Here is a 26447-nt window from a genome sequence, read left to right as displayed (position 1 = left end):
ACACTGATGCATCTGAGTAGGGTTAAAAAGCATCCTTATTTTCCTCCTCCTTGGCAAAAGGAGATTAATCTAGGTGGCACAATGATACTTGTATGTCTGAGTGGTTAGCAATGACACATGCATAACTAAAAATGAACCGAACAATAATGCTGGCAGAATTTAAGGGATTAGCCAACATTTACAGACGGCTATAACCTCATCATGACTACGTACAAGAAATGGAAATATAACTGCTTGCCCAGTCTCGTGAAAACAAATTCCATCTGTTCATTTGTATTGTGTAGTCATTTCATAATCTAAGCACTCTCTAGAATAGTTTGAGAAAGCTTTTTGCTTTCAATTAGCTTGCCACACAGACGCAGCTACCAATGCATCACTGCAATCTCTGCTGCAGTAGCACAAAACCCACTGGGTTTTACTTCCCCCTCTTTATTAACAGATAAGCGAGCAGCTCTTCTCAATCATTTAACTAGTTACCTGGCAACACTCATGCGCTTATTCTGAGGTACAAATTACGCTTATCATAGAGATCTGGAAACTCAAGCAGAAAGGCTAAGTCACTTATTGGAGGTCAAGAAAAAATAATAACTAGGAATTAAGAACGCCATTTACTGCCATGGCACCCTCACCGCTCACACATGATAAGCCTGTTTCTGGCCTATTATTGTCATTTTCATATTTAAAAAGACCTTTTCTAGGAAACCTCAGAAAACACGGCTCACTGCCCCAGCTAACATCTCTCACCTGACACACATATTCTTTTTTTGTTCCTGCTCCTCGCTCAGATTTTTTGGATGATATAGACACTTCAGTCTGAGTTTCATCAGCACTTTCATAGGGAGACTCTGACCGCTCATCTCCTTGGCCATCGGAGATCTGAAGATTAAACATACATGTTAGAGAAAGCAGTCACGTGTGGTCAATTTTGTACAGAATATCATCTGAAGGAAGCAAACAGGCTGCAGTTCAAACTAGCAGATTTAGGCACACTCTTTCAGTTTGGTTTCCCCCACCTCTAAAAAACAAGCTCAATTAATACCAGAGTATACATTTGTGGAAGTCTCATCAAAAGGACTATATAACAATCATCCCCAGCAACTCAAAAGCAGCCAAAACAAAACACCAAAACTTCGTAATAGAGCTTTTTATTTATAGTCATTTCTGTAATACAGTTAGCTAGAAATGCCTAGTCAGTAACACAGGGATACCTTCAAATCCTTTGATTAAAGTCTGAATATGTATTTTATGAGAGAGTAACAGTTCATTTTTAGAAAGAAACTCAGTAAACTTCAAGCTGCGTATGAAAGCCTCCGACCCAAATACTCTCCAAGAAAGTGGGAACAGTATATAGAAGAGAGGCAGAAAGAAAAAAAGTGGCTCCCTGAATATGTTTAACGAACATTATAGGCAATAATTAATTCAAAATACTACAACAGATAGAGCTGTTAGGGAGAAATCTTATATAACAGATCTAGATATATTAAAGATGGAGGATATTTAAAAATATTCACAATGTACCTAAAAAACACCCCAACCTAAGTAACATACTTAAAACAAAATATTGGGCAGTTTTCAGTTCAATAGAATTCAGGGAGGAATGGACAACAGAGTCATTTTTATCTCATGTTACACCAGAAAATGCAGAATTTCACACTGTTGCCCCCGGAGGGTACTCAGTGAGTTGTGTTTCACTATGTACATTCTCCAGGAGAGCACCAATTGGATGCTCTCCATCAATCTGGAATCACGAGAGAAACCTGTCACTTCTCAAGCTTGTTCTAACGGTTATCACACATACCATCAAAAATACTGCCTCATGTCCCTTTCGAGTTGTCTAAGCACAACTCACAGTTGATGATGATTTCTCCAGGTATATCAGCTATATTAAAAGCCTTTGGAAGCAGACATTTTCCTCTTGTGGAAGCATGCTGCAACTAAGCCCGTTTCAATCCTTTTTGGTAAGCCAGAATGCCCTCGTATTTTCTGCCTAAGGAACTTTTTCCAGCATCAAGGGAATTTTGGTGGGTTTTCTCTAAAACTTATCTGTACTTTAAAAAGGCTGTTGAAAATTCAGGCATGAAAGCTGGAAGCAATAGCCCATTAGGTCTCGTAAGTACAATACCCAAATCAAACCAACATGCTACTCTTCTTCACCGCTTCTGTTCCACTGTGTAAGGATTTCCCTAAGTCTTTTCAATACAGCACTGAAAGTCACTGTAAATTGCCGTGGTACTCAAGAGATCATTTTGCCCATAGCTGTTTGCCAGGATACAGACACTCTGCTTCATATGAAGAATTTGCTTTCTGGTTTGAGACATACTATCTCTTATTTATCTACAGTAAAGCACATTTTATTAAAAACGGTCCAGCTTACCAAGTAATGGAGACAGCTACGTGCAACCTCCCTATCGGCCAATCTTCACGTCATGTGTGTAAATTTATTAGAACTGATTTATTTTGAAATCAGAGAAAAATGTAAAGCTGAACCAGGCCTAGCATTACTCTATGGAATCCCTTTAGGAACAGTGGTTTTGAGCAATTACTTCTCACTGTTGCTGCCAGCTAACTTGCATTCCTCCATTTAACATTTGCTTTCCTTGACCATGTCTAAAAATATTTTGCAAATTGGATCAGATTGGCAGTTGTTGGTTGGTTGCCTGTTTTTTTGCAGATTACTTGCAAGGGTGTAAATGCATTTCCTCTGTGCAAATTCATACTATCAAAGCGACTCGTACCTACGCTTCACCTATGAATATTCCTACAACTGGAGTAATTTGGAGATTCTGCCCGGCTGTTTTAGAAGCGGTTAAACGAAACTGCATGTAAAATCACTGCTTTGATCAGGCACCAGGAAGTCCCCTGGAAGGAGCTGTGAAATAGTAAACTGCAAATGCAACCTAAGTGCTCGGCCAGGAGCAGCCAGTCCTGGCTGGGAAGGGGCAGATACAGAAAGGTAGCGTGGTAGTTTGGCAAAAACACAGGAACAGTTTCCCTTACAATGTAAGTAAACTTACACACATGCTTATTTCTGTTTAAACTATTCCCACAGAAACATCAAGTATTATAAGCAGTGCACTGCTCTAACATTTTTAGTGCCTCATTATGCTCCTGTTTCAACTAGCCAGAATTAGTCATGTTTAGAAAAAAAAAGAAAAAATAAACTGGAAGGTCTTAAATCTGTATCTTTCCTAAAAGAAGTACTCTTCTATGTTGTAAACAAAACAAGCAGTCTTATTATAACTTGACACTACGGTTGTCCTCCATCTCTTACCCACACCAAAAAGTACACCTAAAGCCCTGAGAAAAACTGCTCATGCAGCACACCGTAAAAGTTAAGACGATCTTCTTTCCAGCAGCAAAAGCTATACAGTCTCACCCTTGAGGATGTACTCCTCTTCCCCCAGATCATTACTTTTGAAAGCAGAGCAGAGAAACAGAACATATTCAGTGAGAAATCTACTCAGTCACAAGAGAATGAGGTTTGTTGCAAAGCAATGGTTTCCCAGATCTTCTTTGGTTTATATACTTGTAAAACGTTCAAATGAAGGATACAGACTTATAAACGGAAAGATAACCCTACTGGCAGATGACAGTTTTTCAGAAACCCCCTAAATACAAGTCACAAAATCCCAGCCGCTTGTGAAACACAGTTAACAGCCATTTTCCTACAGAACTGAGATCTTACTGCCTCGACATCAATGCACCAGCCCTTCATTTAAACTAAACTGTTACTGAGCCAAAAAGGAGCAGTGCTGGCAAGAACAAAACTACATCACAAATGCAACCACAAAGCCCAAACTGTATCAGCCCATTCCACAGAACACTTGGCGATTTACACCCGCCTATAGATTAATGCCAGATTTCAAGCATGAATACCAACACACATAGCATGAACAAAATACTTCAGTTCATCAATTGTATAGTTACCAGACTGAGAGTATCTTTCAAGATCTCTCCTTTACAGCTGTCAGAAGCCTCATACACTTCGCAAATCAAATGCTCTATTAACCATCAGTTTTGCACTACAGACAAGCCTGGATACCTGCTTATGGCTGTTGCAATTCCTAAGAATCAATACGTTCCTAAGAAGCTCAGCAACACACTTCTGATGCAGGCTGCTGCTGCAGAACGCGTTTCTTGGTCCCTGCTATCATTACCAAAGGTTTAGTGATGATACAACTGATATTATGTGATATCCAACAGCCACGTCACGTGTAACTCATGCACAGCTCATACCCACTCCACAATCATCTGAGACTTTTCGTATCCTCTAATTTTAGGGGGCTAATAAAGGGGGAGGCTAGCAGGTTCCCTGTTATAAGAGAGGGAAGCACTTCTTCAGGGTAATACGAAGTTTGACCCCAATTTCGTCTTACTTCTATCCCGCAGAAGGCGCAAGACCCCGTACCAGCCATCTCTCTTTGCAAGTAACCCCTGGTCTATCTAACCACCTTTTGGGAAAACTCCCTCTATGAAGAGAGCTGGAATTCAACACCTGAGCTCCTGAAGTTATTCCAGAATACCCGATGGAAATACCAGGGATGTAAAATGAGCACCTGTTCCTTCAGGCCTGTGTAGAAGAGGCTGAGACACCCTTCACCTAACGCTTCTTAGAGAAGACTCACAACCTAAAGACAAGTAGAGCATGAAATGTTTGGGAAAACTGTATGTGTACCCCAAACAAGCTGCAGCGGCACTAAAAGGTTCTGATTCACCAAGGGGACAGCAGAGTTGCACAATAAAAATACCTTTAGATTAAAACAGTCATTAACAAGATGATTGCTGGAAATCGGCTCATGCTGACATGAAACACAGACATCTCTAAAATTAAACATAAGGCTTTTGTGGTTTTTTAGCACAACTTTCCATCATGGAATGTTTAATAGTTCACATACAAGTGCCCAAATCGTGGCACGCAATAAAAATCAGCACAGGTTTTTGGGGGCTTTTTTCTTTAATTGTTGAGTTACAAATGTAAATCTTTCCCTTGTGATCATGTCAGAGCTTGTCTTGTCCTTACTTTTGTAATATAATCCCCTTAGCAAAGTAAATTGCATGTAATTAAGTCTTCTGATATTCAGGCCAAGGTTCAAAGTAATCAACGTTTAGATTAGTGGCAAAACCTGTTAATTAGCAATTTGTAGCAATTGCCGGTTTGCTCTTTTAATCTGTTTTACTGAGTAATTTCTTATTTCTCATAAAGACAAAATACTATCTTTAAGGTGCAAATTTAGGGGGAAAAAGGTGAGGCTGTTCAGACTCACAGCAAGTGACAAGCTTCTGCAATGAAATTGCACCCAAACTCTGGAATCGCCTCCACTTTTCATTAGCAATTACCGATGCTGCAACACAGAAGACACTTTTCTTCTGCTGAAGTTAGTATCATTGCAAGCAGCATCAAACTTTACATTCTGCACATCAATCAGGCTTTCCTTCCCATTTCCTTCCATTACTGAATGTCAACATTATTTTGCAAGGACTTGCCGGTGGAGGCTTTCACACTGCACTGCCTGAACGTTCAGCAGCTGGGTGGTATTTCAGAAATCAAACGCAGCTCTTTCTACTGGCAATTGTGCATCTGCGTACACAAGTGAGAGGAAGAGAAAAAACTGGCTTAAAAACAAATCATGAGCTTTGCTCTTCATTTGAGCTGGCCCGGAACTGACTTCAGGGATCAGTGAGGTTCAGGATAGGGCTGCTCACAGAAGCGACAAATCTACCGCCAGGCTCCCAAGGCAATCTTTCCTTTCCCATGTGTACCAGTTATTATTCATTACTATTATTCACACGTTAAGACTCCATGGGAACATGTAAGGACAAATTACCGCATTCTTCTGAGTTTTCTAGAGCTTTGTTATTGGGAAAACACTCATTACTGAGTCAAATTGGCACAAAATATTGGCATCTCTCTCAATTCTTTGGGTTTAGTATTATGTTTTTACACATGAAAAGATACAAATTGTGGCAATGTGTCATTAGTTTAAGGATTGGGTCTACTCATCTCAAGGTATTTTGACCATACATTTCCGACAACAATTTTTTTTTTGCAACCGTTACTCAAGCCCGCAACAGTCTGGGAATCAGCACATCAAGACTTTCTATCCCCAAAGTATTTTTAATTTTCTTTTGAACTATACGCTCAAACTCCCGGTTTGCAATAACCAAAGGAAGTGTTTAATGGATTCTTTCAAACATTGATCTATTTTTAGACAGACTATATAGGAATGCTTATAAAAACAATCTTCAACATTTTTAACTGAATGAAGATGCTTTGCACGCTGCAGTATTTGACGTATAAAGCCAGATTATACCAGCAACCACACTGAATACTGGGTAATTGTTTAATTGCTAAATGTAAGGATCAGACTGAGTGTTTTTTACTGCTGCCTGAACTACTACTCCCCGTTTTGTGCAAAAAGGATATATAATGTGCATAGGATTGTTTGTGCAATAACGGTTTCCTTCTCATGATTACTCTGAGTAACTAAGAAGTTGTTTTTGATGGAGGCTGTTGGGCAGACTAAGAAAAGAGGAGGAAATACATGCAACTCCATACATTTGAAATAATACTTAAGACACTAGATTATTAAAAGGAATTAAATTGAGTCAGCTATGTGATCTTGTGAGCTTATATGTTTATATTCTTAATTTTGCCTTTTGATTGAAGCTTCCTAAAAGGGTTAAGGGGGGTGTGGGCAGGAAAATTATTTGACATAAGTAATTGTGTAGAAAATAATTTCTCAAATGTTTTCCCTACTGCAAGACTTTCCTCAGCTGCAACACCAAGTTTCAGTTAACTGCATAGTTCACTGCACCATAAATTAAAAGCATTTAAAGGTGAAAGGATAAACATTGCTCACACTGTTCAGTACATCTAAATGCTGAGTTCAATTCTACAACAATTTTTCAAGCATTTTTTGCAACCAGGTACCTGATTCCAGTCCCAGCCACATGCCTCAGCAGAAATGCGAGCCAAATCTTCAGTGCCTCTGGCTTTAAAAAAAAAAAAAAAAAAAAAAATTGGATGCAGGCTGGTATGTACGCTCAGCTTGCATATTTCTAGAATCACATGGGTGTACTTTGCAAATGGTATTGTTAGTTCCACATCTGGATGGTTGAAATTCCACTTATTAAAAAAAAGATAGGTACTGACATATACTCACTTGGCATTCAATAATACTGATATGCATTACAAGAAAGGGTAGTCTGGAATTTAAAATTCAAGTGATGTTGTGTTTCAAACTAGGTGAGGCTGATGTGAAATATTTAAGTGGACATTTGCTCTATCCAGTCACCCACTTGAGGAAAAAAAAAATATTTCCATTTAAATTTTTCTACTTCCTTTCAGACAGCTCCAAAATCACAGTAAATACCAGTGCCAGCAAAAACGTTATACTGTAATTAAAAGGAAAAAGACATTCAGAAACTCCACATCTGAAAATAAATGGCTGTACTCATCCTGTCTGCAGCCCGAGAATTTAAGAAGTGACTACAGCAAGAACATAAAATACAGCTGTTCTGCTTGTCAAGACTGGCTCTCAATCAGCTGTTGAGCAGGCTATTAAATGTGCTTTTTGTTTTAGGCTTAGGATTAAGTCTTCCATTTTTAAAAGATGATCCATAAAAGCATCTTTGCTGGCTCAGTGTTATTCTGGGGGGTGGGGAAGGGGTGTTGTGGTCTCTTTTATTTCCCTGTAACTCTTAGCTAAAGGGTGTCCTAAAGGACCAGAGCATCAGTACTTGTTAAGGCAAAAACTCATGCCTCATGGAGCACGAAGCAAGTTTCAAATACCACTCACTGTGTGTTAGCAATTGCAAAGGGAACAACATTCACACTTCTGGGCTTATCAGCTTCACTGGGACTCCTCTCCTAGATCCAATTCAGACAAGCTTTCCCTGCCCAGTGTTTAAAGGTTCAAAAGGAATTCGGAAATTTTGAGTGAAAGAGTTGCCAATATTTATGCATCTATGGTGCCCACACTGGAATGGGCTCCAACAGTTACTACTCCACCAGTCCCACACCTTTTCAGACTTCTCTAGCTACACCAAAGTGCAATTTTCATTAAAAATATTTCTTCCTCAGAAAACTCACTTGATTAACTCATTCAGTCTTATAAAAACATTTCTTATATTAGTTATACTTGCTTAACAGCCCTTCTTAAGCACTAAGAATACAAGCTTTGGTCTTAGTCATATTCAAGACAACGGTGGTGTTCTGTCTTGTGCTTAAGCAGTTAAAAAAGCAACTTAAAGGGCAAATTTCTCCAGAGCCAAAAAAGTTAACCCTCCCACTTCCCCTTATTTTACTCTAGCATCTCCTGGTTTATAATCCTGGCTGTAGAACGTCAAATGGAAACAAAATCCACTATGTATGCTTCTTTTAAAGCTAGGGGTATATAAAATGAAAACAAAAGCATGCAGAAAATTATTTCCTTTTGGGTTTTTTTGTTTGGTCACCTCCACAGCAGGATCAATAAAAGGGCCCACAAAGAATGACCTACCACTCTTTCAGAGTTGTCTTAAGACACTTACTGGCTTAAGTGGCATCCTCTCTCAGGTCATCTGCTATCTTTTAACAGATACATTGCATCTTTTAAGAAGCATTTTAGAAGCATGTTTCCATGACTTCTGAATGCTGTTGCCTATCAAGTTCCACCTTGCTTAAAACTAAGGACACTGCTACAAGCTCAGACTTCCTGACCTGAGTTTAGAGGCAGTGATTGCTACACCACAGCCATCCAGGAGGAAGTGGTCTGGACTGGCTAAGAGCTTTCTCTACAAAGCTTTGAGTATGCATGTTCTGATAAGCAAACTCTTTAGTCTTTCCACAGACAAACCCCAACTGCATATTTTTTTTTTTTTCTTATTAAGAAAATCTCAGTGGCTAGAGGGTTGGGCTATTTTAATCTAAGCACAATTCATATCAGAGTAAGTCAATAAGCAACATACAAACAATAGATCAGGCTGTATTCAAAAGACAATCTATTGTGCACCCACACGGAGACAGAAAAACTGACAGAGCCAATTGAGTTACAGTTAACATTTCCTTTATTTCAGTATAAGAATTCCTGAACTGAATGAAGAATGATATTTTGGCCCATACTGCTAGACTAGATAAATTCTTTAAGTATGCGGTGCCACAAGTGTACACAGTACTATAATAGCAAAAAAAGACGGCCTGGGACAGGTTTCATTTTTATTATTAGCAGGAGTTAAGACGTTTCAGATAAGGATATTATGCATTTCTGAATTTGCCTGGAAAGTTAATTAAAACTATCAGAACACTTTAAAACATTGTAAAATTGCCTACAGATACTCATGATACTTTGGTAGGGGATGTGGAATAAAAACCTACATCAGGTAAACATTCAGTAAACAGATTCTCTGCATTCTGAAGCCTAAGTCATACACAGGATGAAAATAATTACAGAAGAAACTTAATTTTCTACACCGAACGTGCTGCCAAAGAACAGAGCCAAGCCTAGAATTTTTTTCCATGTCAAAGTAGAAGCAATGTAACAAAACTGTACGATCTGGTGGGCAATGCAGGTCATTTCATTTGTTAGAGGCTTTAGCAGAGGTTTAGCAAGAGACAATTACTCGCAGTGTTCCACAAAAACGTACCCCTGACAGCTTACTGCTGCTTTGAAACGGGATGGGAAAAATATCTATAGGCATAAAGAAATAAACACAGCAAAGAACTGTCTGCTAAGTCAGAGGATTTAAGGTGGCACTATATATTAAATTATCCTTAAGTATTGTTTTGAAGAGAAAATTATCTTCTTAGGAAGCTAGAATGAAATGCTAGAAGCACACTGATTTCGCTTAACAACCTGCAAGGCTAGTTTCAACTATTTTTTCTTTAGGGCAGTAGTTTGTTTAAAAGAGCATGAATTCCTTTCTTCCTTCCTGTTCTTAGGATCTCAAAGACAGTTATTTTTACCTTCAGTATGCGTGCTTAGAATATTTCAGTTGTATACTGTAGGATAACTAGACTCTAGGGTTAATAAATGGAGCTGACATACTTTTCTGTTCCAAGTTGCACATGTCTTATGACTGCATTCTCGATTAAATACCTTACCTTTTAAGAATTGCATGTTTTCTCCATTGTGTATACATGTTAATACCCATTTAAAAATGCAGCTAAACCAAATCTGCCTCAAATTGGTAATGTGAAAAAATTACACTGTTTAATATGCAGAAAAAGAGCAAAACTTCAGGTTTGCATTATTATAACTTGCATTATTATGCCTTAGAAATGCAAGAAGTTGTAGCTATAACCAGCTTGTTTTGACACTGGATGTTACAGAAAAAAGAAATCCCTCTAGGGAGGATACAAGGAACTTATGATAAAAGGAACACCTTCAAAATCTTTCACAGGCTTCTTTAAACTGCCGTCTGCTGGTCAGCTCATACTTGATGAAGATACGATGAATAACAGGCTAGCTAAGAATTTAAAGTATTACATGTTCTTTATTTTGTCCTCTCTTAGAAAGAAATTACAGTTTCTTTGCCAAAGTTCAGAAGCAGTATCTAGACTCTGTAGAATACTACGATACTTATCTACTGTCAACAAATCCATCCAATTTAATGAAGCCAGCCGATAACCACAAAAACTGAACAGCTAAAGCAGGTATGTTTCATGCAAACACACAAAGTGCCAATAATCCAGTAGTAATGGTAATGTAAAGCCTTTTTTATTTATTAAAAAAATACTGGTTACACTTTACTGGCACCTACTACATTGTTGGGAGGTGGAGGGCCAAGGTAAAAAATGAGAATACACCACCTGTATCTCTTCTCACAAATAACATGAATTTTGGATGGTTACACCAAGTCTTACAGAGGCAGTAAAAAACTACTCCGAGCTTTTGCAGACTCTGAAGTGTTGAGTTTCTTTCTCACATCTGGCCCTACCAGTTGCTCATTAAGAATTTAGATTTTAAATAAAATCGTATTTCACATGAAGCACTGGAGGAAATGATTACTGATGTCAAGTGCCTAGAAGTAAAATTAAGTCTTTTGTTTCAAGATTAAATGCAGAAATGAAATTTATTCATTCATGTATAAACACCTTACTGTTTCTGTCCATCCATCTTAAAACGACTTCAAAACCCAATTTTTTGAAGGGAGTGAAAGCCTACCTTTTAATCCCTGATATGTTAGGTCTATAAATGTTTGCTTGTTCTTATGGCAGTAGCGCACACCTCCACCTGTCTCTCTCCCCTGTACATTACATACCCAAAGTAACTATCAATTGAAAATTTGGCCTTGACTAATTTTACAGTATTTCAAGTAAACCCCATTAAAAAATTCCCCCAATAACAATAAAAAGTATCCAAAATATTTTTTAAAAATGTCAAATAAGATGCATCTTTCAAACAAACAAAAAAACCTGAGCACACCCTTCACACTGAACACTCCTTTCCTACAACTTAGTTGCAATGAACTGACATTTAAAAGGTGTGCAGCTAGCAACAGTCCTTGACAAATAAGTCGTATCCAGGTTCCATTCTGGAACCAGCTGTCCACAAATGGTGGGGGGCAGGGGGCGCGTGCGGGGAAAGGAGAGGGGAAAAAAAGGTCAGAATCCACTTAGCATTGCTTGTGGAGGTGTATGTGCTTGTGGAATATGCATATTTTTTTCTATCTTTGTTAAGAGAGCATCTAAACAACATTTAGAAGTATTACAGTGAACACAGAAATATAAAAGTTAAACAGTAAATGTATTTAATGTTGAGCAGAATTACATCCTATTCAATTAGCTGTGCACAGCTTTCATCATTGCATGATTGTATTTATTTTTTAAACTCTTTCCCTTAGCATTCTGGAGAAGGTTCCTCTCTGGATGACTGCTCTCAGGGCACACACATATTTAACCATTTAGACAAGTGCTAAATAATAATACAAAAGGGGAAAAAAATTTTAAAGCCACCCACACAATCCAAAATTTACATCTTTCCTTGTTTTGTAGAATAAATCAATAGTAAGTTCAGAAACACATGCCTGACATTTGTGTTTTATTTAAAGGCAAAAAGTATTTATTATTATATGAAACTGGGTCCAGTCCTTAGTTGGTATAGGTTCAGGTTAGTATAGCTTTAAACCATCTAAGGATCTAGCCCACTAATCCAGTCCCTGATGCACCCAGCCCTGCAAAATCTCTGTTATTTGACAGGGTGTTATTTCCTGTTATGTCGATTGGGATTGTTCTGATATTTTAAAACCTTTTACACTCTTGAAAACAATTAATTCCTTTTCTAGTTTTTTGTATCTGTGTTCTGTAAGCAGTGTATGATACTTTCTCACATCTTCTGCTGTTTAGCAGTAACTGAGTAAATTAAGAGCTAAAGTTTTAAAAATTTCCATCTCAGCCTATATAACCATACCCTTTTTTACATGTGAACCATTAAGTCACAACCGAAAATTAAAAAAAAAACCTAGTCTTTTGTTGAGAAAGATTTCTGGAGATTTCAGTTTATAAACACCATATAGCAGAAGATTCTTTCTCCCAAGATTACAACATTTAGAGACACTATTTAGAGCCACAAAGACCGTATGTTCTTTAAACTGGCCTGGCTGAATAGATGGCCCCAAATACAAACAGCCATTACACAGCAAGTCCCAGCAGTAAAGCCAACACAGCAGAAGCTGTGGTAAGTCAATAGATGGGAGTCTCTTAATCCAGAGAACAAAATGAGAACAAATATTGCTTTGACTGCTGCTATGGATATTATTTCCTGTGGGACTTCCTTTGCCTGTTTCATTGGGTTACAAAAGGGAGAATTCAGTAGGGTTTTCTGTTAAAATATTTTTCCAGTTACAGTAGGATATACAGCCATTAACATGCAATCTTTTTTCCCCACCCAAAATGTAAACCATGTACTGAACATTGCCTAGATATTTTAACTGCATTCATTATAGTGTCTAAGCACCTCATGCATTTGTTAGGGGAGATGAGTCTCTAGGATAGCTGGAAGCCCTACTCCCTTGTTAGCAGGCAAGTACTTTCTCTACAGCTTTTGTAACACAAACTGCTTGAAGCCGTTTGTCTATAGATATTTTACTAAATCCTACCAACTACATTTCTGATTCCACCTGCAAAACAGCATGCGTACTTCACCCTCATGCTGCCACTCTTTGGCTGATTGGTTTTAACAGTGTAGATGACTCGGAGAATGGTTTAATGGATTGTATGAACACACTTCTGGTACATACATTTCATTTATTGTATGTCAATTGAGAAGAATTACAGTTCCAAATATGCAGAGGTAAGACTATGATTAGTAAGTATCAAAAAGATTCATCCTTCACTGCCTGTTTAGCTCTATTGGGAATGAAGCTATTTGCATCACAGAGAAATAGCACTTAGCCTGAAAACTAATTTGAGCTTGAAGGGGCTCTGCTCAGAAAAGTGTCCAGTTCTAGATCAGAGGATCAGGAAAGTTGCTTCAATATAAAAGCTATGGCAACATGACGATATTGAGTTACATAATGTAACTAATGTAGTACACTTACATAAAGTCTGTAGAAGAAAATACAGAACACACCGGCAATTTACTTTGCCTCTAATAGAAGGTTACAATTCTAAAACTTTGTTGGTAAATACATTAAAAACCACAATAATATCTCGACGTCCCCAAATCAGACGTTCGTATTACAATAAATGAATTTGCAATGCACACATTAACAGGTTTCACAGAGGCCAAAACTGTAACTTGTCTAGAGCACCAACGTTAGAGAATTCGCCTTTGATTTTGTTTTTAAACAAGATTCACACCTGAAAATTTCTGTAATTAAATGGCTGTGTGCAAACACCACTTTTTTTTTACCTCATTCTCAGTTAAGGAAGCTGAAGGAGATGAACTCTTGCTAAAAGCAAGAGTTGAAGATTCTGCTGCTGAAGCCCGATTTCGCTTCTTCAGAGGTTTACAAGCATCAGACAGATTTTTCGTTGCTGTAAAATAATTTTGGTTTACAAAGTGAAGTTTGGAACTTTAAAATGTTATCTCCCTGAAGCTATTTAAAATACTCCTTCAGATAAAGGAATGATTTAAGTAGGTCTTCTGGGCACCTACGTAGGGCTGAGAGAACATGAAGTTTCTGAAACCATGTGTTTTGGCTTGATTTTACAAATAAAGAAGTTTCTATTAATCAAATATATACTACAAATGGCTAAAAAATGTCTTCCCGATTTTTTTTGGCTCATTTCTATTAAAATAAAAGTATCTTGTGACTTATAACCTCTTTAAAGCAGAGGTAACAGTTATCTCCTCAGATAAACATTAGAAGGCCTATATGATCTCACCACAACCTGAGTACCACTAACACTTAGTTAAGAGAATGGTTATATACAGGAGCCAGGTACCAGACATTATCTATGGCACGTCACCACTTCTACATTGCACAGAACTTGCAGAAGCTTACTCGTCTTTGGCATATCATTGTAATACCTAGAGACATGCTCTTACAGAAGTTACTTCAAACTTGAGCATCATTAATTAACAAGTTTTGGATTCTGGTCCAAGGTTATTCCTAATTCCCTCTGGTGCTCCACGCTGCCTCCCATCAAGCATCATTTTAAAAGACTAAAATCACATAGTAACTGATTACATTGATGGTCACTGCACTTGTTTTGTTGGGCTAATGCACAATGAAAAACTGGAGCAGTAGGATTTGTATCACTGCTCGCCAAGATCACAGGGCAATAGCTTTAATTTGGTGCCATCAAACGGTGAACTTGTGAACTGCTGCTCTAAATCAGCAATACACAATTCCATTCAAGTATATACTGTTGCAAACTGGTGGTAGTTAAGGAAGAGGGCATGCTCCCCCCCCCCATCTGTGGCATAGTGGCTATAACTGGTTATTATGTCAGCAAAATTTAGCCGGCTGCCTCAGACAACCTGTTTATTTTAAAATTATTTACTTGAAAAAGTTACATTAAAACTTATTCTGACCACATTACCTGACTGGTTCTTTTGTGAAGAGGAGGTTTCTGTGACCTTAGAAGAGTTTGTTTTTGCTGTTTTGTCATTGCTTGTCTCCCTCTGTCACAAAAAAAAATATGAAAAAATAAAAAAACTCCTAATTTATGAGTGGTTGGATAAAACTGGCAATTACTTCTGGATTTATGTTATTAAAAAGAAAGTGTCTTTACAAATATCTGAATGCTAATGTAGTTAAGCTAGCCCCATTTAAGTGATTTTAAAAACTCATTCACAGCACAGGGTACAAACCCATAAACAAATGAGAAAAATTAAAGAACACAGTATTCCAGCATCCCACTTATCCATCCCAAACTCAGCATATCAAAAATGGGAGCTCTAAATGAACACGAAACATGTAAATTATCCTTACTATTCTTCGTCTAAACTGGTCAACTTAAAACCTTTAATTATTAAAGGTAAACTGCAGAATCAGTATATAAATTTAAGAATAAACCCTGTGCAGAATTTTAAGTCTCAGAGAGGCTTGCTTTCAACTCCACAACTTATAGCAGTGCCATTTTTTAAATTACTATGGTTAAGATTGTTTCAGCATTTCCAAAATAAAAACACTATTTTCAAGGGAGCATAAACAACACATGAATTTGCTCCAGATTGAGAATTTATCATTAAAACTTTAGGCCAAAACCTGGGGAAATTTTTGTTAAAGCTTTGTCAAAATCAGACACTGTTCCTTATACATGCCATTATTTTTTTCTTCTTGTATGTTACAAAATTAATTCTAGTACTAAGTCACTCCATTGTAGCTGAGAACGCTTAACAAATGCTCACCTGATTTGTAAGAATAATTCTATTGAACAGAAGGTTTTACATACTTTTTCAAATTCATCTGACATTCAGTTTTACAAAAGATGTGTAGGTGAACACCTCAAAGGCCAGAGAACCGGTTTACTTTGTAAAAATAAGTATCAATGACTACTGTACTACAGATGTGCTACACTGTGCTTTTACTGACTTCTAAGTAGACTAAGATGCCCTACCACTAGCGCCACTGGAGGCTCCCAGTATCAGTTTTGTAAGATTATGGTTACGGTTCTGTGTAAAAATGAAAGAAAACGTACAATATAGTTCACTCTTAAATTTAAAGCGTGCTTTACAGAACCCCCATTTGCTAATGTGCATTTTTATATACATCATGAAAGCACCAATGAACAAATCAGTTTTTCAAAATTTTCATATGGGTATTTATGACTTAGTTTGTGCAAAAACATTCAGATTTCATAAATAAGAATTAAGGACAAAAAGGAGTGGATAATGCACAACTCTCATGCAAGAAGTAAAACATCATGGAAAAAAACCCAAAACATTAAAGCTCCTCCTATCCAAAATGACTGTAACAGAAGCCTGCAGGTAAACTGAGAATAGCAGAAGGAAGGTGTATGGTTAGTGTTTGCTTTTTTGAATCATTACATGGACATTTTCACTGTCATTCACTAAATGTTTTATGAAGCAGCGGCACATACAGCTAGAAGTACCCTGGGCTGGTGAAGGCAGGAAAAAGACTAAGAGATAATTCATACAAGAACCTGCAAAGCAACCATTCTACAGTATCTGACCCTTCTGTGGACAGAAGCACAAACACTGCTATATGCATTTAGAGTTTCCAAATTACCTAATACTTACATACACCAGATTCCTTGTAACTCGTTCTGATAAATGGATCAGATAGAGAACAACACTTTTAAAATGCACATTACTAAGTCAGTGTTATTAGTGGTATGTATCTTATGGGAACCATTAATCTCTTTTATGTATTTATTTTCTGTTAGCATTCACATCTGCATCACTGCATCAAAGATACCAGAACCTCGTCTGCATGAACTATATACTGCAACCACCTTTCATTCTACTTGTAATAACGTAGGCTACTGTACTGTACGAATACTGGTGGGACAGTAAAGAAGTAACTTTAGGGACAGTCAAAACAAGGACTTCATAGCAGGAATTACTTGCAATAAGTCAACTTAATTATTCCATGGATCTAGTGTATTGTAGTGAATTCAAATCAATAAGACAAGTTTAAAAAGGGACCAAGTGATCAGATGAATATTCAACAACTAATCTGTTAGAGCAAGAAGTGCAAAAGCCAGCTTTGGCCCTTCTTTCTGCAAAGGTAACAACATTTCTCAAAGAATTATCTTTGTCCCTTGCTAATAAGCTCATTAAGTCTGACTATCTGAAATTCTATTTATTTTTTATACTGAACTCTAAACAAGCTGTCTGAATATCCACAATATTGAGAGAGGTACTAAAATAACCAGCCTACCAAACAAACTGGTATCTACAAATGTAACCTCCATAATTCATTTAAAAAATAAATCCACTGCCTTTCCTCATATTAGGTTGTTTCGTTTAATCGCTGTACCACTAAAATCCTGAGATGAGGTCTGCAATGCGATACACTACAGTATGATACTATAATAACATATCTGAAAACACTTGTGAGCTAAGCTTTCCACACAAGTAAAACCCAGGAAGTTCACTGGTCTACATGCATGACTAAATAAACCTACGCTTAAGTCTCTACAAGATTTGGGCTGTATCCATATGCAGTTTCAGTGACCTATGTAAGGAAAAAATCTCATTCTCACAGGCAAACTTAAATGAAAAGGACACTGTGGTTTGCACCACAAATATACTGTAATACTTACTGCAGTTTCCTAACTTAAGAAATGGGTCAGCATGCCACTCTAAAATGTTCTATAGGCTTCCAGTTCTTGAAAAGGAGTTTGCCTGTTTTGCTTTACTTGCTTTCGTCTCTCCCCCTGCTTTTGTCTCAATTAAGTATTGACTAAAGATTTTTTTCTTTCACATTCTTGTATAAATCTCTGAACTCCACTTCAGGAGCAAAGAAGAAGAACTACAAAGCATGACAACACAGAAAGGTCATGCCTCTGCACATTCCTTCAGGAAACAGGTTTTCTGAGCATACATTTCCACCACAGTTTAAGTAGCAAGTGCAGCTTATCATACCTCCATCCTCAAAACCAAAGAAACCCCCCCCCATAAGCTCACATGTATCTCTGAATAGTTACAACAGTTTGGTTTGATATACAGACATTACTTTTTTAATCCTGAAAACGGAAATGCTGACAAACTTAACTACAGCAATGTGATTGGTGCTGCTATAAATCAACCCAAACAAACCAATGACATAATTACCTTCCGATTATTCTGTTTATCCATCCTGAGTCTTTTCCTAGGTGCTTCCTGAACTTCAAAATCTTCTGTAGGTTCCTTTGTCCTCTTTTTTTGGTTTCTTTTATTTCCATGTAAGTTACCTTGGGATGGGGGATGGGGGAAACTTACATGAAAAATAATCTAAAACCCACTTTCAAATTATTTTGAACTGATCTAGTTAAGTTACTTTTCTTTCAGTCATTATTTTAAAAACACGGTTAAACATTAACACAGTTTGATGACCTCTTAATACTTAAGGTCTGGTTTCTGGTGCTGAAGACTAACTCTAGAACACATCCAAATTGACTGCTTCATAGTCTTATTTTAGAAAGATGAGTCTACCTGCATAAGCACTAGTTTAAGATCTGAATACTACTGCCCAACATTTGTTTCATATTGTCAGACTGCACATGATCAATCTATACAGCTTTTAACTCTCCTGCCACTTGTAACAGTGTCTCATCACTGAAATGAATTAAGTCTCCTCCTTAAGTCTCCTTTAAGTTCTCCAAATGATACAGATGAGGATACTGGCGACATCTAATAAGGGGCCTCTAGAAAAGACAAGATATCACCAACCACAGAGACTAATTCTCTCCTTCTAGTATGACAGTTTCAGACTCTCTCTAACAAGTTTACTTGTATTTTAAAGGAGACTGTAAGATCCCCTTCCTTTGTGAACCAAAATCCTAAGAACAGGATCATGTTGGTAATTTTAAACCAACGGACTTACTTACATATTTAGATGATCGTTTACCACGAAGTTCAAGCAGCTGCTAAATTACAAAAGGTCAGTGACTGACCTACATACCCCTTGCACAGGTTCAGCTACTGTTTGCACTTTCTCTACCTCAGAAAGATAGATGAAGGTTTAGGAAGTGGTCTGCTTCATCAGGATGAAATGACAATGTTGTTATACTCTCCAGTACTCTCTACTTTATGAAGCTACAGAGTATTATTAGTACAGATTGCAAGCTCCAGGGGCACAGATATATTAACTGAAAATTGCCCTACTGCTACAAGCATTTTATTCCAGTGGGAACAAATAGCTGTAAATATTAAAAATATAGCAACTTGAAAATATGGATAATTTTCAAATTAATGTTCTTATCTAAACAATCTAGGACATACTCTATTATCAGACTCTGAATCCACAAAGCAGATTGAAATGGCTCCAGGAGAACCTGCTACTTACAAAAAGCCAGCAAAAAAAATCCCACAATATTCTTTCAAGTTTAAGATAAGAGGATTTGGGTAGGGGAACGATTGAACTGACATGTTTTCATCTGTAGATAACTATAAACGTACACAATATATGTACTAGAAACACCTGGTACAGGTACAATTTCAATTACATTTCTTGCAATATGACACTGAGGAAGGTGAACAAAATTCAGCACTACAGTGTTTAGATATTTAATTTGGGATCCATTAAAATTCTAATGTCAAGGAAGACAACATCTGAGATAAAATAAAGAGATTATGATACGTGGGCGATTACATAAAAAAATACACTCAATAGCTACTTATAATGATGAACTATTTGCACACAACACAAATTTCAATTACTTCTGGATCTTGATCTCCTTTTAGGTGAGTCTTGAAACACTTTACGTTTGGCCTCTCCAATATTCTTCAATGATGAACCTTGAGAGATACAGAATGTGTTTTTTTTTTTAAACTGATATCCAAATATTTCACATTTAAAATTTAAAGTTAAAAACTTTTCAGTTTTCCACAAAATGTTATTTCACACACACACATAGTTAACAAAACTGACTGCCATTTTTATACAAGTTTTTCCAAGTCTCACAAACTTTCAAACACTCCCTCTCATTCTTGTCATTGCCCAAAGCAGCACCTGTAGGCTTCTAATACTTCCATAATGTCTTCTTGCAGTGCTGTAAAGCTATTTAAATTTGAAAAACGATAGCTAGTTAAATTTGATAAAGTTCATGCAAATGCCAAACTGCCTTCCTCCATCTTTCTCACATAAGTGACTCTAAACCCCCTCAAATATTTTGCAAAATAATTGAGACCGTTTATCAAAACCAAACGCTAGACAACAGCAATAAAAAAATAAAAGGAGAAAAAAGAAAATATTTGCAATCTTGTACAATGTCCTAAAAGCTTTGAGTAGCACAATAAAATGCCAAATGGATGGAAGTTTCAGAATAAAGTTTGGAATACTTCTTCCTGAGTTGATAATGATATGAGGTAATATACTTTAGGTATAAGTGAAGAAAAGATTAAACTTTTTAAACCATTTCCTAACTATTCTATAAAAAAACAACTCAGATTTTACAAGTAATAACACAACTTCCCTTCCCACCATCCACTCATAACAGGCAGTGGATGCAATGGCAGCTGCTTATGGGCAGAAGAAGAATGAGAAATTAGCAATCTCTAAACAGCAGAAGGTTTACATATAACAACTTTGCAGAACAATGAGCAAGAAATGTAGACTTCATGGGTTGCGTTTATTGTAACCATTGGCATTCCTTTGCTATTGGCACAAACACCAAGAATTAAAACTGGAAAACAGTGTGAAAGCTGTTTTCCCTACAGGTCTCAAATATGTGCTTAGTTTAACGCCACTATGTATATCAAATTTAGTTAGAGTACACTAGCACAGTTTTACGTTTACCAGAGTCTTCTTCAGATTTGGGAGAGGTCACTATGGCAAACTTTGTGTTATAGCGAGCTTTCTGTTTTTCACTAAGCATGTTCCACTGCGATTCCAGCAATTCTTCAATCTCCTCACTTGAAGCATCTGGATGTTCAGCAACCACCTATACATGCAGAAACAGGTTTGTATTTAAAAAAGGTGACCATTGAAAAGAATGGTGTACACAATTCTATTGCTTTGGAAAAACTGGATGAAAACAAGTTATCTAACATTCCCGCTATAGACAGAACTAGATTAAAACATGTATCCAGTTTTTCTTTGAATAACCCCTTCTCTCTTGTTCTCTGTCTCTCTAAAGAAAAAAAATATTGGGTAGCATATTTAGAAGTATTAAGAATAATTTTGGAAGCATCTAATTTGCCTTTTCACATTCAAAAACTGGATCAGTGTAAATTTTGTCTTGTGGTCATTCAAAAGTTTGTATAATTTCTTGATGAAGTTTAAATCTGTACCACAAAAGACAGACAAGCAATATAGGAATATATGCTAGCCTAGAAAGACATCCATCAATCTACAGAACTCATTAAAACCCAGAGCTCATTACACCTACCTTAGAAGAGCAATTTACATAAACTAGTACTTGATGTAACATGTAATACATCATTTTATGCTACATATATGACTATTAAGAACTCAAAAAGCTGTGCATCTTTTCTTAGTAACATGAGCATGACACATAGAATGTGTCAAAATCTTATCAACACAGAATTTAAAGAGAGTTTCTGGAAGTTTATTCAACACAAACAGAAAATCCAGTATAAAAACAAAGAAAAAAATCCTCTCAAACTCCTTCAGTATTCCCATACTTCTGCTTAAGGAAAACCAGATTTGATTAATCATACAAGTCAGAAAGCTCCAACACTGTATGATCTACAGAAATAAAATAGTAGCTTTAAAATTAATCCCTCTCATCTCATTACCTAGCATTCTCCAAAATCCTGTTACTGGAGTGATGCAACCGATACGCCAAAATCATAGAGTACAATAAAAACTAGGCCAACAAAGCCATGCGTTCAAACAGTAACACCATTCAACAGAACAGATACAAGTTTTCTGTGGTAAGTGGAAATGATTAAACCTAATTTCTTAGTGTCTTAAAATTGCATTTCGTGTTGTCAAACAGGATACATGTGTGACTAAAGCTTCTCCAGGGGGTTAGAATAGTTGTACCACCTTTCTTCTACTGGGATTATTCAATGTCTAGCAGGGAAATTTATGCTGTAATTTTTCTCCTAGTACAGAACTAAGAGTTCTCTTGCTTCTGTGTGCCATAACCCATCTGCATATAGCTTGGGGAATACAGCTACCTTTGGTAGCCTGTACTCAGATTTTGATTAAAATCCAGCAATGTAAAAAAACAAATTTGAGAGGTGAGAACATAGACAGACCTATAAGATACCCCTCCCACAAATCTCACTTCTTTAGGAAAAGAAATTAGTTTCAATTTTGACTATTGCTGCTGAGCGTATAGTTCATTGTGCTCAGCTAGGGCACAGGGTTATTTAACTCTCTAAGAAATAACTAGCCCTGTTCACACAAATGAGATACAGTTTAACATCACCTCCAGTCCCACCAAAATACAAATAAAACCTACTTTCAACGGAATAGGAGCACTGTGAAATAAGAAAAAGACACTCATGATTCCTAATGGCTAAGGAATCCTTGCAAAGGTGGCCCCCAAGGAAAATGCCCAGCAGTCTTCTCTGAAGTCTTTATACTGTAATACTCAATCCTGGCATACATACTGGAAATGATGTATCAGGTATCTTGACGTACATGAAAATCATGCACTTCTCCCTGGCACTTACTCTAACTGTGCTACAGAACACATGGAAGATCTTCTCTTGGATCTGGGAATTAGTATCACCATAGCTGTGGAAAACATGGTAATTAGACCAAGCGTCCTAGCTTATCCAAGGAAAGCATATTACCTTCACTCTCACTTGTCTTAATGTTCAACAACTCCTTACACATGCAGGAATCTTCAATTACAAACCCTTACTAGTGAAATCATATCTTAATTTACCTCAAAACAGACATAAGGCCCAGATCAATGAACTAATAAACATATAGCTGTCTGCCTCTCACTGAACAACACCTTTATCAAGTCAGACACCCCCTTCCAATGATTACACTTCACAGAAGAAGGACGTAAGAATGCCAACAGTACAAAATATATCTTTACTCTTTTGGTAACAGCACAAAATACTTAATGCGTCACTACAACCATGAAAGTGCTCCAAGCTCTCAATGCCTCCCTCAGGGAAGCATGCCTCTTAAATCATTAAAAACATCTTCCAGCAGAGTTTATCCAGTCTTCCAGCAGCCATCATTCATTTCTAAAAATTTCAACTATTCCTCACCCTCCTATCCCCAGAAAAAGTAACACAAAAAGTAGTAATTAATAAAATCAAATTGATACATGAGTCCTACTACCATACAAAGCTAGTCTCCAAGCAAGACAGAGCAGAAATGGCTCTACTTTTGAGAGAGCTTGTGATTATTAGAGGTCCCAAAAGAATATAGTCTTCAGTCATTTGTTTCCATTCACTTCCATCCCTTCAATAGTCTGGGGGCAGAGAGCCTCTTCTGGATCTATAACTTCCCTTTCTTCTAAGTTTCTACATGTAAATACTCAAGTAGCTATACACTGAACTCTCAGATGTCATCAATAAAGTAGCTCAAACCCAGGTCTGTTTCTTAGCCGATGTTATAACTCCTTCTAAAGCATCAGAACATCTACAACAGCAACAAAACAAATCCTTGGATGGAAAGCAAACCATGCAAATTGAACCAGATAAGCCTAAACAAAGGCGAAACTGAACACTAGTTTGGATACAATCTCCACCTTCCACTGAAGGCACAAAACTGCCATTTTAAAAGCGATGTGACAGGCTGGAAGTGTTAACTAAACTCAGGTAACTTAGGTTCTGTACAAAAAGCATGAATATCTAAAACAGTATTTCCCCACTTCACCAGTTAATTTTGAATCAAGAGAAAGACAAGTTCTACTGCCCTGATCGGGATCGGTTAGAGGGACTGTTATCTGCAGCCACCTTGTATCTGCATTTTTTGTAACCTAGTTCTCTTCTGTGTGCAGAAGTGCTTTGCTACCTATTAGAATGGATCACACAATCAGGTGGATTTGGGTTTTCATGAATGATCTTATTAAGGTATTCTAGGCAGAAATGGTAGGATGTCCTCTCTGTAAACATATGTAATATTTTGAAACCTACTTCCTTCTACTTTAATTGCAGCATTAGGCACTATCATCAGTGTGACTTTCAAGTTTACGCAAAGTTTTCAGTTTCCTGAAATGATGCTGAAGACATAGCAGTTCCTCAGTGTTGAATACTGCAATAGTATTCATATTTTCCATCTATTAATTTGAGAATTACAGTATAACCATAGTAGGGAATGAAGCTTGATAACTGGCACAGAAAACAGAAATATAACATCAGAGACTCATCATGTCTCTTCTGTGGTAAGATATATTTGGCTAAAAGTCCATAAACCCAGTCATAATAATCTCATTTCTTCCACAGAAGTAATTTCACATCCCTCAGTATTGCACAAGACTTCTTGCTACCTATGTTAGAGGCCAAGGAAATTCCCCCTTACCACTATACAAGACACAAGGTTACTTACAGAATAACTGGAAATAGAACTCATGCCTCTCAAACATAAGACAGATGATTTACCATACAGCTTTTTGTAATGAGTATGTCAAAATCTGTATTTAATACAAAACCCTTTCCTTCCCGGAACCAACAAACTGAACTGCCAATGCTTCTCTCAATTTAACCAAAGACATTAAAAGGTATGTGTCATCTTGCATTCATTTTCATTCTTAATACTAGCTTAAGTTGCAATGATCTAAAAAGATCCTATGTTGAACCACAATTAATTCAGTTTCATATAACGGAATTTGTTTTTCAGTTTTTCTTTATAAGATTCATACCTATTAATGTTTTCTAATGCAATTATCCTATAACAAAGTCAGCCATTCAGTAGCTGAAGAGTGTGGCAATGTCACCACTAACTTTCTGGTCCTTCTGTGGGTATTATGGAATAGCACTGCTACAAGAAAATGAGAACTCATGCTTCTTTCGGTGCATGGAATTGTACTGCAAATGGATCAGAGGGTTGTAAGGAAGAAAAATGACGGTCATGACTTTGAAATAATGAGCTAGAACAGCAGTACTGTTTTTATACTTCCAAGAGGCTTCCTAAGAAATGTTGTTATTAGGCATTTATTTATTCTATCTTGTCTTGGAGCATAATCCTCTCAAGAGGACCTAATTTCTGTCCCAGCAGACTGCACACTGATAGTGATTTTCACAAGCTTTGGTAACAAGCTTCTTTTGAAGCTCAGCAAAAAAATCTAGGTAGGCAAACAGTTTTTGAGGAGTTCAAAGACAAGGGAACACACTGAAGGAATTGAGCCACATCTTCAGAAAGAATGTACAAACTAACTACAAGTAGACTGCCATAAACAGCATGAGCATATGCATGCATATCTACTATATTTTTTTAATGTATGTAAAATAAATGGCTAACACAAAGGACTATTAGATTACGTAGGAAGATACCAACATGACTTATGTTTAAAGTACAAGGGCATTATCATCATCTTGTTTATACTGCTCATCTACATTCCTTTCTTTCTCTGTGTCTAGACTAAGATTTGATGCAGGCATACCTTGTCAAGCCCAGAGTATTATGGATTCTACAGTAACAACTGGGTTTTGCCAACTAAGGAAGCTTCTTGAAGTACAGAAATGAGAAGAGGCAATCAACAATGATAAATAAAAGAGACTAACCTCATCTCTGTGCTTCTGACAAAAGACCAAAAACTGAGATACTGCATCGCCCTTTCGGCTTCGTGGAGTAGATCCTGGAGTTTTCTTTCTATTGAGAGGGGAGCCTATCCCTCTTTTGGATTCTGCCTGTTCAGATGACTTTTGAGGAGTAGTATTCTTAGTCCCTGGCTGATTGCTTTCTTGCGTATCATCAGTGGCAGACAATTTTGATGTCCTTCTCCTCCTCTTGTTAGGAATGCCAGACTCCTTCATTGATTTCAGATTTTGAGTGGTTTCTTCATTTGAGTAAGATGACTCATCTATCTCCTCCAACGGTTCCACAGCAATGCCAACTTCCTTTGCCACTCGAGGATTAAGATGAGGTCTGTCCCTAACATAGATGAAGGTGTACTTGGCCTTCCGTTCTTCCACTGTCATGCCTACTGCTTCACTTGCTTGTTTAACACCCATCTCCCACTGTGGCCGCAGCTTCCCTGAAACAGGCTTTAACATCTGCAAGATAAGATGACAGTGTGAGAAACCTGCCCACTTTTGATTTCAAAATGCCAACACTAACACAGAACAATTCCAGGAGATTAAGTGTATTTGATAGTACTGACACCATGCATGAATCAACAACAAAGCAAAAGAGTACTGATTTTTAATAACCAACAGTGGTAAACCATCCCATCCTCTGCATCTGTAAGTGAAATACAGGACTACAGGCCTCTGTAAAACAAGCTGTCTTTAAAGCTTTCTAGAATATCT

At 37.2% G+C, this 26447-nt stretch overlaps 1 protein-coding gene across 9 annotated transcripts in view; it reads right to left on the bottom strand.

The window, feature by feature from the left end:
- Positions 1-26447, bottom strand: part of NSD2 (nuclear receptor binding SET domain protein 2) — a 102507-nt gene that overhangs the window by 13900 nt on the left and 62160 nt on the right. For 8 of the 9 annotated variants that reach the window (XM_055722333.1, XM_055722343.1, XM_055722363.1 and 5 more), the window contains 7 exons: positions 25701-26192; positions 20836-20980; positions 19758-19835; positions 18171-18289; positions 14969-15050; positions 13833-13957; positions 745-876 (listed from right to left, as the gene is read on the bottom strand). In XM_055722333.1, coding sequence (XP_055578308.1) covers positions 745-876; positions 13833-13957; positions 14969-15050; positions 18171-18289; positions 19758-19835; positions 20836-20980; positions 25701-26192 — 1173 coding nt within the window. The remainder of the gene's footprint in view (positions 1-744; positions 877-13832; positions 13958-14968; positions 15051-18170; positions 18290-19757; positions 19836-20835; positions 20981-25700; positions 26193-26447) is intronic. The other variant, XM_055722370.1, reaches the window with a different exon arrangement.

This window comes from Falco cherrug, chromosome 1, assembly GCF_023634085.1.
Source record: "Falco cherrug isolate bFalChe1 chromosome 1, bFalChe1.pri, whole genome shotgun sequence".
Lineage (NCBI taxonomy): Eukaryota > Metazoa > Chordata > Aves > Falconiformes > Falconidae > Falco > Falco cherrug.
The sequence above is the reverse complement of the archived record's forward strand: the minus strand, read 5'-3'. Positions and strand labels throughout refer to the sequence as shown.